Here is a 16,712-nt window from a genome sequence, read left to right on the forward strand (position 1 = left end):
AATTTTACTGCGATTTCGCTGGAAGCGGGTGCAATTTTTCAGATTAGCACCCGCTCCCGGCGAAATCCTGCGGTTGTCCTTATGACAAATTTTTATATATATATATCGTTCTGCACATAATTATTTATTTGCTGATTACTTACTTACTTTCATGTTTTATCGATTAAACAATATTTAAATTTTCAGTTCAATGTATTGATAAAAAAATATCTGGTGTTTTAATCCCAATAAAATATCGTTTTCCTTGTTTCTATAATTAAAAGGTGATTTAACAACCCTAACAATAAATTCGAATGCAAATCCTGTTAAAAGAAGCTTCCCATATATGTTTTACAGTGATTTTGTTTATCAATGTATTAATAAAAAAATATCTGATGCTTTAGTCCGTATAAAATATCGATTTCCTTGATTCAATAATTTATGGATAATTAGACAACCCTGGAAATAAATTCTAATGCAAATTCTGCTAACAAAAAGCTACCTGTATATTATATTATATAAAGTTATTTTGTTAATCAATGCATTATTTTAGAAAATCTCTGGTGCTTAAATTCGTTTAAAATATCGATTTCCTTATTTCAATACTTAGGGGATGATTAGACGACCCTAAAATCAATTCTAATGCAAATTCTGCTTTAATAATGCTACCTGTATATGTTTTAAAGTGATTTTGTTAATCAATGTATTTTAATAAAAAATCTCTGGTACTTTAATTCGTTTAAAATATCAATTTCCTTGTTCCAATAATTAAGGGATGATTAAACTACCCTGTAAATAAATTATAATTTAAGTCCACCTAAAGGACACTTCTTATATGTATGTTTTAAAGTGATATTGTAGGCCTGATGTTTGGTGATTTATTCCTTACGAAAAGTTCATTTCTCTCCTTCTCTAAATAAGGGATATTTAGGCAACCCTTTAGAAAAATTCAAAGACATCCTTGTCATCTACACCTCCCCTATTTATATTAATATAATTCCTATCCTCATAGATTAATCGAAAAACTTTTTGTGATTTTCATCATTAAGAAATGTTGATATTCCGGATTGAATGTTCAAGGGATAACAAAATAACCCTTGAAGTAAATGCAAAGACATAATATCCGTGCTATGCACGCTTCCTCTAATTATTTGAAAGTGATTTCAGACCCTAGCAGTTAAATAAAAAATCTTTAGTGACTTTAGTTACTGAGAAATGATGATTTCCATACTTGGATGTTTAAAGTTGGAAAACACCCCCATAACATACGGTATACCCAAAAAACCGTTAATCTTTCTATATCTTAGATATGAAACTTTTGTTTCGCTAAGACTGATAGTCAAAATGTGAAACTTTTAGCAAAATTTAACAAAGAGTTTGGGAGGGAAAAAACCTTTACACTAAAATAAGCATTTTTCTAATAAAATACATGTAAAAATTGAAACTTTGACCATTTTTGGTTAAAAAAATGTCCATTTTTTTCTTTCGGATTATGGCTTTGCAGGTTCGAAAATAGAAAAAAAAATTAGATTTAGACTTTTTCACAAAAAGATATTTACTGTACATTTGATGTGGAGTCCTTTGTACCAGGCAGAATGAAAAACTATAGTTGAATATTGTGTGTCTAGGAAGGAAAACAGGCCTTTTTGTCGAGGGCGATGTATGCAGCACAAGTCGTTGATCGAGAACGCCGCAAGCACGTGAAATTGAAGACAATGAAACAATGCGGGAAATAAATAATATCCAGAATGCTCAGAATACGTGAAAAAGAACATGGGAAAAAAGTCGTGACATGCAATAAAGTTTCAAACTTACTGCCTTCTAGCCTTCTATAGTTTTTTTCCCAAATTGAAAAGCAGCAGTGTCCGGCTCGCTCACGTGCTCAAAAACCCGTCTCTTTTATCATATGTTGTAGGCATTTTTTCAAATCAGTATAATATTGAAAGCTGATGATTTGATATTTTACTATTTGATTGTTTTATTTTCGAATCATGTATAATTTTAAACCCTTAGAACTAAAATTAGACTGAATTTATTTGCTGTTTAGTTTTTATCCTTTAAATAAATAAATGTTTAGTTGTACGATCTTGAATCTTGAAATTTCAATTACCGAAAACAATGTTTACAAACTAAAAAATGACAAGAAAATTTTCCCTAGCATTTTTGCGGCATCTCTTTCATATTTAGATAAGAATTTTTTTATTGTAACTAGTTACATCATATTTTTCATAAAAGGTTGAATCTTGTCTTTCTAGAATTCAACAGCCATCTTATTAAGCGTTGCACACTTCTTGAACCTGCAGGCGATTTTCCAGATTTGAGAAACGCACTAGACTATTTCAAGGTTCGTAATAAGTGCTTGATGAATTATTTCACTTACATTTACTTTTTTGTCACACTTAACTATTTGTACGTTTACAATTTCCAGTCAGCCTTCGATCCAGAGGAAGCTAAAAAAGCAGGTTCTATACTTCCTAAGAAAGGCGTAGATGAAGAATACGATGCAGTCTTGGAAGAGCTTGCTGAAATAAAAAAAGCCGGAAATAATTACTTGGAACAGCAGAGAAAATTCTTTGGTGTAAAAGTATCTTTTTTCGGACATGAACGTAAGCGCTACCAACTGGAAGTACCAGATTCTCAAGTGAGGAAAGTCAACTCTAGTTACGAACTGCAATCTCAACGTAAAGGATTCAAAAGATATTATACTGCTGAAGCGAAGGTTTGTATTTCAGTAAATATGTTAATATCTACATTGGTTTGGAATCTATTTCCCACTTAGCCAATGTGAATCTTATTATAGGAACTGCTATCGAGACAATGTGAAGTAGAAGAACACAGAGATAAAGTGCTGAAAGACCTGAATAGGAGACTTTTTGCAAAGTTCAGCGAAAAGTATGACACGTGGAATTTAGCGGTTCACAAGTTGGCAACTCTTGACGTTCTTATTTCGCTTGCTGAATATTCAAATAGTGACACCACATGTATTCCAGAAATTTTTGATGTTTCGGATGGAAAGGTGTGCATTTTGTTAAATAACTTTGAATTTATTTTATGGGGCTGGGTAGCCAGTGAACCATCACAATCTCGGAAATGACTTGAACGTGTTATGATTGATACTTTTTAATAAAATTATTTCCGCCATACAGAAAAGTAATTAATTCCGTAAATTATTTTTGGTTTTAAATTTAGTAGGGAAAACCTCCCTATATTGGAAAGCAAAAGTTTTTGAATTGCAATAAACACAAAGTATGACATTAACTAGTTACCCTAATTACCCATATGACACAAATAAAGCTGGCACATTTGGCTATGTCGTAAGATTTGAGTAAAAAGAAGTCAAAAGCCAATAAAAAGTTTTTGGTTTTATTTTGAGTGGTACAAATTTTTTTCATTATTGACAGGTTCGCCCTACAGTGGACCATCGATTCTACATCGCGAAGTTGATTAGAAAGATGCATTTATACGTACCTCTAACATTAATTTTATACCTATGCTACTATAAGAACAAAAGAAAGTGACGCCATTTTCATGTCAGATAATGTCAGTAAAAGTACAGTAACACGTCATTTCGCTCATATTTCGCGTCACATCTTGCAATGGACTGGTTTGTGAGGTTAAAATGGTCACCAAACTTTCCGCGTCAAAGGCAACAAGAAAATATCTATATAGAAATTTACATGGTGTTCAGCTGATTCCGCCATTAGACATGCGTATCAACCTATAAGTTTAAATGATCTCCATAGCTTTTCACTGAAAATCCACTGTAGGAAGGACGCTGCTATCTGCACAGCAGGGAAATGAGTCTTAACAAAAATATTCATAACAACTATCTTACATAGAATATATCATTCTTGAGTTAAAAGTATTACAGTTTAATAACCAAGGAACAAATATTATTTTAAAAAATTGGGTTTACTTAAAGAAATTACAAATATTCAAACTAATGTTACTTATACATGTGAAAAACAATATCTATTCTTTATCTTTGTTACTATGATTAACTAACACACAAAATTTCGTCCTGAAATTTATTTTCGTTAACATAAGGCACACGAATTCTGTAAATTACGTTTACTTTAGTCATTTCGCTTTTATTTACAATTATGCATTGTACGAAGCTATTAAAATAAAAATAATGTGAAATTAGATGGGTGTAATAAGTATAAAGCTAATTCGAAAAAAGACAAAATAATGCGAAATTACTTTGAAGTCTAAGGGCTGCCGTTTTCTCTGTTTGAACATTTATTGTTTATGAACATCTCCAAAGATGTTTCCTCCATTCGGTTTTGATTAGTACATATTGAAAACACTAATACTGAAGGTGTATCAGGAAATATTGATTTAAAATGTAGCATTTAGATTTGAATGACAAGAAACATTATTTAAAAGCTGGAAATAAATCTGGAAATATGGGAGATTTATGTTCAAGATTTTATACACCACCTTTTATATCATATTGTTATTAATATTTAAATTCTTTCTTGTGAAAAATTTTTTAATTTAATTTAATGGATTTTTTATGTGATAATGCAGACTGTGCTCGAGGTTAGAGAAGGAAAACATCCTTGCATTATGTCAAACAATTTCATCCCTAATGACACATTTTTGGCGACCAATGAAGTCAAGCAATTGGTGATTCTCACTGGACCAAACATGGGCGGAAAGTCTACCTTAATGCGACAAATTGGATTGCTAGCCGTCATGGCCCAAATTGTATGATTATAATTAAAATATATAAATAAAAAATTAAGCAATTTAATTATTTATTCATTTTTTTACATTTTGATGATCTGAACTCTTTAGGGATGTCGGGTTCCAGCAAGCTCCTGCTCATTAACTATAGTCGATCGCATTTTCACCAGATTGGGTGCCAACGATGACATTATGGCGGGTCAGAGTACTTTCTTGGTTGAACTGAGCGAAACTTCTGCAATTCTGCAGCATGCCTCGCCGTATTCTTTAATTCTGCTTGACGAATTGGGTGAGTTTTACGAATTAACTCAAATATTATGCACACTAAAAAATAAAAGGCTTTTTTATATTTAACATTCTTTTCGTGTATTATTGTAGGAAGAGGAACTTCAACTTATGATGGAACGGCAATAGCAGCTGCGGTTGTCGATGCTCTGACAAAAATGAAATGCCGCACTTTTTTCTCTACTCACTATCATTCTCTGGTCGAAGATTACAAGACGAACGAGAATGTCACACTGGCACACATGGTCAGAATTTTTCTTTCTATCAATTTTAAAGTCTGTGACGATAATTCTTAACCTTTGGCCTTTCAGAAATATTTTAGCCAAATTTTAAATGGCTTCCCTGTGTCCATTTTAAATCCCTGAAATTTATCTAAAATTAAAAGCAGGTGTCAACGATTATAACGCGATTTCCAAATTCTAGGTCAGAATAAAATGGCAGATTCTTTCACTGTGTCAAGTAACCGTTAAGTTTAATACCATCTTTCTTGGAACAATTAACTATTGAATTATTGTGATTATGAGAAACAACAATGTTAACATCAGGGTCTTTCCATTTCCTGAATATCAAAAGTTATAGCGGAGTCTAGTGATATTGATAAAACCTGTTCAAACTTTTTTTTTGGGTGAGTGAATTTTATTGTAAGGAATATATGTATGGAATGGAAGCTCTGACAGTGTCCCCTAAGGGTTTTTTGAATCCCAAATTTTTTTATATGCCATATCTCCCAAACGGCTAATTGAATTTTATGGTTTTTTGCAGGTGCATCGTATAATTTTTAGGATTTTCGCACTTAGTTTGAACTAACTTTCTCTGAAAAGGTGCTTGTCCGATTTTGTTATTACTTAATATATTTAAATTTTTACTCCAGAAGATGGCAAAGGGCTTCAAGATCAATCGTGGCTGTTCTAAAGTTACGGAAAAAGGTTAAAATATCAGTTTTTCAAAAATTAGTCGTTTTAGGAGCGTTTTGTCAAAGTTTATTCTATAACTGAACAAAGGTACCTCTTCTTGAAAAAAATTCTTATTAATCTGATTGTATACTAGGTTCGGCCGAAAAAAAAATCTAGCAATCGATTTCTAATAGCCAACAATTGTTAGTTCTTTATGAGCTGAATATATTGTACAATTTATTTTCAATCGATTAATATCTTATACCCCCTCAAGCGTATTGAAAATCAACAACAAAAAAAGAGTTTAAGCATAAAATGTATGAAAAAATGAATTCTTACAGTCGTGCCTTCTTTAAACGTAGCTAAAATTTGGATGAATAAAGTATCCTCTATATCAAACATTAAATGTAGCTCAGGAGGTATAATAATGCCCAACAGCGTGGTATCTTTATCACTCGTAAATATCGGTAGATGAATATATTTTCTTTATTTTTTTAACTTGGGAAAATTCACCCCCACTTTTTTCCATTTTTATCATAGTTTTCTCGGATGTTACGATTCGTTATTAGAGTGCCACATTCGCTTAGCTCATTTCCCTTTCCACAGCACTAGGTACACGGATATAGACAACTATGTGACATGATTCCAGCCATAATATTAGCAATCTTGAGATCAGCATCAATAGTTCCATCAAAACAATTGATATCTACTTTTGACGACAACTGCGAAAAATTCGAATAATTATCCTCACAGCGGAAGAACACGCAATGCCAAACTTAAGATGCACGTTAGAAGATCGTTGCTTTACAATTAAGGCCATTTATCAGAATGTGTAATCGGTTCTGAATTTTGAGGCCGTACGGTTGAATATTTTTGTCCTAATTTTTGACATACGTCATTTAAATAATCATATCTTGGAGCAAGCAGAGCCTGTTTGTCGATAAAATGTTTACATTTTGTTTAATAATAATAATTATATTCAAACTCCAGTCGGCAGACACCCCGGAGCGAGTCGAATTATACGGAACGAATAAACCCGGGCATTGTTATGAAATTATGACCGGTTAGAGAAACGGAGATAATGAAATCATTGATAATTTTATTTTAATTAACAGAATTAATTTATTTATATACTTACAAAAGATTGAAGAAAAGATTAATAAATATGTGTTAATATTTGCAGTAATAATGGAAAGTTTTCATTATTAAATAACTTCTGTAAAATAAAAAGACTGCTATGCAGTTTTCTATAAAATTCACGTTAAAAACGTTATTTTTATGAATTTTTTCCACACAACTACTTTCTAATCCATAAGCACTGTTTCCAAGTATTTTTGTAATAACTCTGACTTATTCAACAATTATTATTTATTTAGACAATTGTTTCCCTTGGTAGTCGTAAGAATGGTTAAAAGTTATTTTCTGGAATGAATGACACACACAATATAAATCTCAAACAAAAATTTACGTAAGTCTGGCTGTTAGTCCCCTGTTAGTTGTAGGAATGGTGAAAAGTTATTTTTGTTCAGGATATTTAGTACTTTAAAAAAACTCTTTATTTGTTTAAAATTTCCCCCGTAAATCGTAAAAATTATTGTCTGAAGTTTATGACACGGTTGACTATTTTTGTCTAACTTGTTGCATACGTCATCTACATAATCATATCTTGAATTGTTTTCGGAAGTTAATGTTACAATTAACGAATGTTGTTATTCAAATCTTTTTCAATGGTCTTTCCTACACTATAAAGAATTTATGTTGAAAACTGCCAATAAATGTATTGGAAGCTTATTTCCGAAACGCTATTCCAATACCTTGTTTGCAATTTTACCTTACGCTTGTATTGTAGAAGTGTTGTAGAATTCCAAACATCTGTAAAGGTCTAATCATTGAAAAGATTTATATTTGTTTAAGCAATTGCTTCTCCTGTAAATTTAAAAAAGTGTTTTTCTGGGATGAATGACACAATTAACGGATTCTGAGAGTAATATTTTTTCGTGATATTTAACAATTTAAAAAAATTTCCTTTTTTTTAACAAATTACTTCCCTATAAATCGTGCAAACTTATTTTTTCTGTAGTCAATGACTCGGTCGACCAATGGTGCAAAAAATTCCAAAAAAATACCATCTTTATCGTGAGGTTGATAGAAAACTGCAGTGCAAGTGCACAAAAAGTATTTATTACCAAAATATTTTTTCTTCACTTTCTTGTAATTATATGAAAAAATTTATTTTGCTAATAAAAATTTAATTAATCCATGAATTAATTGTGCCATTTTTTGTAACAGGCCTTTATTTCATAACAATGAAAGGGCAGTTATCGTTACGGATATCCAAATGTGTAATCAGTTCTAAAGATTGAGGCCGCAAGGTTGAATATTTTTGTTTTAGTGTTTGCATGCCTCATCTACATGATCATATCTCAGAGACAGCAGAGCCGGGTTTTCCATAAAATTTTTATATTTTGTTTAAGAATAAATAACGGACGAACACTATCAGTAATGTGTAATGGTAGATGTTTATGTATTTTCGCCGCGTTTAATCTAGAATATATAATTTATAATGTAAACATTTTATTGAAAAATCGGCTCTGAGTGCTTTAAGATATGATTATGTAGATGACGTATGTCTGCCGACTGGAGTTTTGCAAAGAAAAACAGGCTCACTGTGAAAATGAAATGGCAGCTAACACTGTGCGTCATCGCTATTATTTAAAACAGTTCATGAAACACAGTAAAACTGAAACAGACAGCTGAAACATTGTTTTTTTGTTTTTTTTTAGTTTTTTCAGAAAATTTAATCTTCTTTACTTTATTAGGTGCATGATTTCACCTAAAACTGTACCAAAAGTGAGTTTCATAGAAAAATTTTCAATATCAACCAAATGTTTATTTAAATTTCGCTGATTAAGACTATATGTCCTAAATTATTAGATACAAGATGTTTGTGCTCTTTTTCTGTAGTTTTAAAACAGTTCCAAACCTCGACTAATCTTAAAATATGTTAATTTTTCAGGGAAGTCGCGAGTCCTCACTGCCAATGAGCAACGACAGACACAATGGGAGCAAATAAAAAACAGATTTTAAAGTAGCTTGTACAAATAGCGAACAAATGTTGCTTCGTTCGTTTTTAAAGTAATAATTTGTTTATAAAATTACTTGCTTTTATAGACAAGATGTAGTTGATCATGAAAATATGTCATTCGATATTATTGGTGAAGTTGGAAAAACAAATTATATACATAAATATACGTTATAAATGTTATTGGAAAAAAAATAAACTATTTTTATCTGCTTCTATATGTTCACGGTTTATATTTTTCTATATAATATGCTTCAATAATTTATAACTTGTTTCTAAAATTAACCAATGGTATCATAATGAAACATAACCTTTCGCTATTTGCGTTAACATACAATTTTAAACAATCTCGATTTAAAAATCGCTTCCACATATCAATTAAAATTTTCTTTCTTTATAATTCGAAACGAAAATTCTAAAATGATTTAAGAATTGCGTTCTAAAACTCATTTTAAACTTTGCTTTTTCATTTCGCCCTACTGTACCTGTTGTTAAGCGTGGATAGTGAGGCCGCGCAGGGGCTCAGATGAAAATGGCTCCTCCAAAAATTACGGAGTATCCGTAAATTTGTTGTAGCCGATGTCGAAAATTATTAAGAATCTGAATATTTAGGTTTAAAAGAATTCGTTTTCAAGCCAAAAAACTGATAAAAATTTGTTTTACCCTTTCTCGAAATTTTTTTTGATTTTGAATTGCATTAAAAAAATCCAATAAACTAAACGCGACACTTGCAAAAATCATTTTAATTTAATAAGTTGTTTGAGAGATACGGTGTTTAAAAATTGGTGGATTCGCAATCTTCTGAATAAAATTGGCGTAATTGTATCTGCGATATGTAAGAGGTTCAGTTCATTTGTGTTGTATCATGCCTTTATTTGGGTTAAGCGGCGGTAAATTAGCTTTTTGCTATACGTCTGGTTTAGGGTCCTCTCTATCTGAAAAGGAAGAGGAGTTATCTATATACGGCAGATGTATATTTAGGGTATTTCGCGGTGGGAGGATAATGTTTTACTCTCTTGAAATAGATGCTAATTGAATGAGCTGCCGTGAAAGTATTATGTGCTTCCGTCTGGCAGATATACTTTCGCGTCTGTTGACTGTTAGCGTTGAACTAGCAGTAGGTATGGCAAAGACACTGGGGTCTGGAATAATGATCTTCTTAACGATTGAGTTCCTATAATGGGAGATTTTATTACCTCGTGTGAGTCCTTTAAACGAACTGTTCTCCTTCTGTCCACCCGGGAATTTTTCGTTTCAGTTAAATTTTCTGTGTTCAACGCAGTGTTCGTAGGTTTAGTTTTGGCCCTTGTATCGAGGCGTTTACGAAAGGATTCTAGAAATGCGTTTACCCTAGCGGGAAGGGGATCGTTAACATCCGTGCATGGATTAATGGTTTGTTAAAAAATTACTAACTCTTGGTCATCTTCTTCCGATACCGCAGTACGTTCTATTTGAAGTGTTTTATCTTGGTGGACTTCGTCAAGTCCTTATTTGTCCCGAAAATCAGACTGATGATTTTCTAACAATTGTTTGAATTTAGAAGCGGATAGTTGAAATTCTAGAAATGCGTTTACTCTAGCGTGCCGGGTATTGTCAATGGCGGTGAATGGATCCATGTTTTTTAAGGAAATTAGTAACTCTTCTTCCGAAAAAAACGATTGTCGGAATTTGGAAATGGATAGTTGATCTTCTGCCCGACACATTATAGGTTTAAATGGTTTTGTTACTGTGTCTTTATTACTCTGGCCGGCATCGCTGTGATCACTGTCTTCGCTGCTCTCGAACGGAGGACTGACAAACTATAGGGCCTGTTTGGCCGTTAGGTATAGTGACACTGTTCTTTCTGAAAAGTACTGGATTCTGGTGCATGATTGTCTAGGGCAACATTGCTGCTGTTGATTCCCGCTTGTGCCAGATAATCAGCCATCTCATTGCCCTTTATCATTTCGTGACCCTTCCATCCGTTGGTTTCCCAGCTTGGGATAAATTTAGTATACTGTCGATAATTGGATTTCGGCAGCGTTACTCGTTTGCCTCCCAGTAGCGAGTTTAGAGATATTCCATGGTTGATCGTGACCAAATCACACGCCTATATCGCCTTCTGGTTCTCCGCGTTTGTTGTAAATACACGCTTAGTCTACATATATGTCCGTAGTCTTATCGTATAAACTTAGGAATCAAGAGTTGTGTAGAGTTGGGGGTGCACTTTGAAGTGGTCGATCTTTTTTAGGCATTGGTAAGTTAGAGTCAATACTATGGAGAAGACTATGCTTCTTCCGACATACTGTTTCGGGATTCTTACGTTTCTTAATTCTGTCCTTATTCGAGGTTTGTTTAAGCGGCAAGGCCTTGTAAGTTTTCATGTCCGCTAATATAGATTGAACACCATTTGTTTCATCGTCCTTGTTGGGTTTTCTAGGAAGTGCCGATTGATTTCAATCGCTTCGTTTTGGGGCCTTAATGTAGTTAAATTGCATAGAGGTGATGTCATTAGAATCGGTGAAGAAATCAATTTCTGTTTTTGTATTTGAAGATATACCATATGGGTAGTCGTTAAGTCTCAGGCGTATCCATGAAGTCCATTTCTTTGATAAGACTGTAGTTAGTCTGTAGTTAATTTGAAGATTTTGTTAAAATCGGGATATTCTAAGATATGTTCTCGGCAGAGATATGTGTTTAGTTTGTTAACAGTCGCCTTTGTTCGGATCCCCATAAGAATTTAGCATTTTTCTTTAGCACGTCTGCTAAAGGTGTTGCTAACTTTGCATAGTTTTGAATAAATCGCCGATAATATCTTGATAGCCTAACGTTTGTCTGGTTGCCCTAACATTTTTGGGTCTAGGGCAATTCCCTACAATAGTAATTTTTCCCGGATTACATTTTACTACATCGCTTCTGATAATGTATCCTAGTTATGCAATTTCGATGCGAAGAAAGTCGCATTTGTCTGGTTGCAGAGGTGTGAAAACCATGCCGAAAGCTGAATGGCACCTAGGTGAAGTGTCTAGAACGGTGACTCTGGGATACCGGGCGACTTCTCAGAGTACGCAGCCTTATCCTTGCATGCGGGGCTCTACAAGGAATGGGCGAACCCCTTTCCCTGGCTTCTTGTGGGAACAACAATGGCAACACCAAACATAGTTGTAGTAAGTGCGGTTCAAAGCAAAAGAACGCGCAGGGCTCCCGGCAATGGGTCGGCCAACAATGCCGACCAATATGGCACGGCTGCATGCTCTGTGGTGCGAAAAACATCCGGAGCTATCGCACTTTTCGCAGCAACGTCTGCGAAACTATGCTGAACTACTCCGAAAAAGGGGCTATGCAAGCGGAACGCCTACTCTACCACAGCTAGAACAAGCCGGCAAGAGAGAAAGAGAGGCGACACTAAGACCAACCGTGGGCAGGCATCCAATAGAGGAAGAGCGATGCTTTACGACCCGGAGAAACATCAACACCAAGGTTTCTCTCAAGCTTAAAGATCTGGCTGAAATGGATAACGAGCTTCGTGGACATTTTTCCGGAGAAGCCGACCTCTGGGCTATCAATTATTGTGTGTATAATACAGCGAGAGCTTTGGCCTATGCGAACCGTAAAACAAAACCAACGGTTGATCATAGGGCCAAAAGACGAATGCATAGACTGGAAGAAGACTCAGATAACATTAATAGCTTCAAGGAGCTGGGTAATGCCCCCATAACACCTGATGAAGAATGCCCACCCATCACTACCGTGGAGGTAAAAAAAGTATTAAGAGGGATGAATAACTATTCCGCAGCAGGACCAGATTGTATCAAGACCTTCTGTTGAAAGAAGTTACCTTCTACTCATCAGCATTTGGCCCGTATTGTCACCTCATATCTAAAGTCGGAAGAGCCAATTCCGGAGTAGTTGATTGAAGGGCGCACAATACTTTTGCCGAAAATAGGCAACTTAGCTGACCCGAAGAACTACAGGCCAATAACTTGTCTGAACACACTTTGTAAGATATTCACAGCTATCCTAAATTATGAGATTGTTCGGGAAATTGAACCTGTGTGGCAAGAAACGCATAGACAACGGGGCTCAAAGAAAGACGTAGCCGGATGTCGGGAGAATCTGCTCATCGATAGATGTGTCTGCAAATATGTAGCATTCAACCAGCGTGACTTACCGATGGCCTGGATTGATTATCGGAAAGCTTTCGATTCGACCTCCCATAGACTTATCATCTGTCTTTTGAAAATCTTGAAGGTTCATCAGAAAATAGTGAGGTGCATAGAGAGATTGATGCCACTTTGGAAAACCAGATTTACTATCTCATCTGGAAAAAATCGTGTGACAACTAACAAGGTCACCTTTCAGAGAGGTGTCTTTCAGGGCGACACCATGAGCCCACTCCTCTTTTGTCTTACATTATTGCCACTATCTCTAGCACTGCGCCATTCCGACGGGTACTTGTGCGGCAAACCTGCAGATCGAAAGTATAAGGTCACTCATGTATTTTACATGGACGATTTTAAGATCTATGCTAAAAACAAAGAGCAACTACATCTAGCTCTAGGGATTATCGAACGATATACTAAGGAAATTGGAATAGAATTTGGGTTAAACAAATGCGCCCAGGCTTATTTGAAGCGAGGAAAATTTAATGGCATCCCTGAAGATCCTGAGCTCGTTGATAGAAGCGCTATACGACACCTTTGCGCTGGAGAGACTTATACATACCTGGGCGTGCCACAGAGCCGCATTCAGAATGTGATATATATAAAGGGTTCTCTCCGAAGTAGGCACAAACGTCTCGTCCGACAGATTTGGTCTTCCGAACTGTCGGCGAGGTACAAGGTATCTGCAACGAACATGCTTGCCGTCCCGGTAGTTTCTGTACAAAGCAGCGGAGGAGGCTGCTGAAACACTCGGACTTGACTTCAGTATTAGGGGTGAGCAAAATGCATCAAATCTTATCTATCTCGAGTACTCATTCCTGAAAGTCCGGATTAAGAAAGCACAAGAGAAAAACTTTTGTGAACAGTTCCTCGATAGGAGGATGCACGTTATCTTCCATAGAAATGTGAAGGATCAGCCAATGTCTTGTGAGCTAACGTTGGCTTACCTTAAATCGCCCGGATTGAAGTCTGGTATGGTGGGTTTCATATTTGCATACCAAGACGGTGTCATTTCCACCTTAACATACCGTCGCCACATTTTGAGCCAAAACATTCCTGATGATAGCTGCAGGGCGTGCTATACACACCCCGAGCATTTAGCATACATACTATCTAGTTGTCCAACTCACGCGGGAACGACCTACATTCAAAGGCACAATGCGGCACTAAGAGTGCTTTATTACCATCTCTGTCACTCTTACGGCATTAACCTTAATATCCCACCTCTAAATGCTCCTAGGGAAATCGAGTCAATTGTCGAGAATGTGAAGTACCGCATATACTGGAACTTTATATGCTCGATAATCATTTATGTTGCGCACTCGAGGCCTGACATGGTTATTCTTGACTTCGAAAAGCGAACCAAGTTCGTTATCGAATTTTCGGCATCAGCTGACAAAAACATCATAACCAAGGAGAATGAAAAGAAAGAGAGGTATCGAGACCTTATAAGGGAGTTGCAACGATTGTACCCGGAATATTCTCTTAAACTAATCGTCCTTATCATCGGCGCTTTTGGAGGTGCCAAGCTTTTACTTGCTAATGGCGGTAGCCCTAAACCAGATTTAGAGTAAAAGCCCAATTCTCCGCCGCCTATCCCAAATTAAAGCATAATACGACACGCATGAATTGAACCTCTCACATATCGCTGATACAATTACGCCCATTTTGTTTTGGAAGACTGTAAATTCACAAATCCTATTTTTAAACTTCTGCTAGCGACGGATCTCGTTTATCCCCAAGATTTGTTAGAAAATATACCTCAAAAGTGACTCGAGTCATCTCTTGTGGGGGTAGGGCAGCCCTATCCGACTCTCCGTGTTTCACCTATAAAAGTTTCGGACCTTATTGCTATGAGTTACTATGAGCGAAATATCGCCGCATAGCGGCGCTTCTTGCACATTGCCCTACTTTAGCATGACGCTAAATCCGAGATTTTCTTAAAAACAATAATATATACATAATATTTTATAAAATTATATTTTATAAAAAGTATAAAAATCGAGTGGGTGAAGAAATAGAAAGACATGGTAAGGTGCATTGCTCCAAGCTATCAATCCGGCTACCATTCAAGTCGTGGTAACGGCGAAATAATTCATTTTTTCAAAATGCTTCAAAATATAGTTGATATATATCAGAAGAAAATAAAAAGGGAAGATTTTTTAGTAACAGCTGGCTAGTTTGTTTGCGAGAATCATTTTCTTCCCGATGATATTGTCTGAAAAGGAGAAGTGAATGATCTTGTTAGAAATGTTATAGCATCGGTATGTATAAATTATAACTAACATATTTATAATACTTAATTCGGGTAAAATTCAAAAAAATGAATGAAGAGATACAATTTTCAATTTTAATTGCCTTAATTGCAATGTCCAAATTTTAACCTAAAAATAGCTGTCGTTCCCCAGCTGTGGCTGTTCCTCATCTGGTGATTATATTTGTTCTTCTGCTAAATTCCTTGTCGTTTTTGAACTACTCACACAATAGTACATAAAAATTGACATATTTAAAGCAGCTTTGTTTAAGAATGAGAGTATAATGAAACTTAAAAGCTATGGGTATCCTCTAGTTTTTGCAATAATTATTTCAATATTTCAATATTATTAATTTATATAATTATTTTACTATACTACTTTTTCCTATGGAATAGCCAGAAGGTCTATATACTAGTACTTATATCTTATTTAATTATCTAATTATTCCTGAATGTAATATAATTAAAAATTTGTCATAAGGACAACCGCAGGATTTCGCCGGGAGCGGGTACTAATCTGAAAAATTGCACCCGCTTCCAGCGAAATCACGGTAAAATTTCAGCCACAACCACGTCTCACAACCGTGAGATAGGTGGTTACAGTCTGTAAAGAAATCTATGCGACGATCCAGCAAAAGCCTCGTGCACCCTAAGAACACGGAGCGACCCAAGGACAACCGCCTTCTGCATTTTTCCCGCAAGTGTTCTAGCATATTGTTGACACGCAGGGATGCTTTTTAGGCTGTTGATTCGGCTGTTGATTCTCTCTGACCCACCTCTCCCTCCGCTCTAGACTTCTCTTAGCGTCAGATAGCATCCGTATTCTCTCAACAATATGCTGCCTGATGGTCAGCAGCTTTGACATGTTAAGTGTGTGATAACGGCTCCGGATTTCGCGGCTGAACTTTCGAACCTTGGCGGTAAAATTCCTGCCAGATGTGGTATAGTCAATCACACATTGAATGCGGGACGCGTACTGTCTTGTCCAGCATATCTTTATGGCAAGTTGATGCATTCGTCTTTTGGTCTTATGATCAGCCGTTGGTTTTGTTTTACGGTTCGCATCGGTCAAAGCTCTTGCTGCATTATACACACAATAATTGATAGCCCAGAGGTCGGATTCATCGGAAAAATGTCCACGAAGCTCGTCATCCATTTCAGCCAGATCTGTAGGCTTGAGAGGAACCTTGGTGTTGATGTTTCTCCGGGTCGTAAAGCATCGCTCTTCTTCTATTGGATGCCTGCCCGCGGTTGGTCTTAGTGTCGCCTCTTTTTCTTTGTTACCGGCTTGTTCTAGCTGTGGAAGAGTAGGCGTTCCGCTTACATAGCCCCTTTTACGGAGTAGTTCAGCATGGTTTCGCAGACGTTGCTGCGAAAAGTGCGAT

At 35.6% G+C, this 16,712-nt stretch overlaps 1 protein-coding gene and 1 long non-coding RNA gene across 3 annotated transcripts in view; one reads left to right on the forward strand and one right to left on the reverse strand.

The window, feature by feature from the left end:
- Positions 1-16,712, forward strand: part of LOC117177753 (probable DNA mismatch repair protein Msh6) — a 253,143-nt gene that overhangs the window by 180,921 nt on the left and 55,510 nt on the right. For both annotated transcript variants that reach the window (XM_033368662.1, XM_033368663.1), the window contains 6 exons: positions 2,235-2,323; positions 2,408-2,698; positions 2,780-2,995; positions 4,513-4,692; positions 4,783-4,960; positions 5,050-5,201. In XM_033368662.1, coding sequence (XP_033224553.1) covers positions 2,235-2,323; positions 2,408-2,698; positions 2,780-2,995; positions 4,513-4,692; positions 4,783-4,960; positions 5,050-5,201 — 1,106 coding nt within the window. The remainder of the gene's footprint in view (positions 1-2,234; positions 2,324-2,407; positions 2,699-2,779; positions 2,996-4,512; positions 4,693-4,782; positions 4,961-5,049; positions 5,202-16,712) is intronic.
- Positions 2,155-16,712, reverse strand: part of LOC117177755 — a 92,108-nt gene continuing 77,550 nt past the window's right edge. Inside the window, exon 4 of the long non-coding RNA XR_004467758.1 lies at positions 2,155-2,501. This is a non-coding gene — a long non-coding RNA (uncharacterized LOC117177755). The remainder of the gene's footprint in view (positions 2,502-16,712) is intronic.

Source organism: Belonocnema kinseyi, chromosome 8 (assembly GCF_010883055.1).
Source record: "Belonocnema kinseyi isolate 2016_QV_RU_SX_M_011 chromosome 8, B_treatae_v1, whole genome shotgun sequence".
Lineage (NCBI taxonomy): Eukaryota > Metazoa > Arthropoda > Insecta > Hymenoptera > Cynipidae > Belonocnema > Belonocnema kinseyi.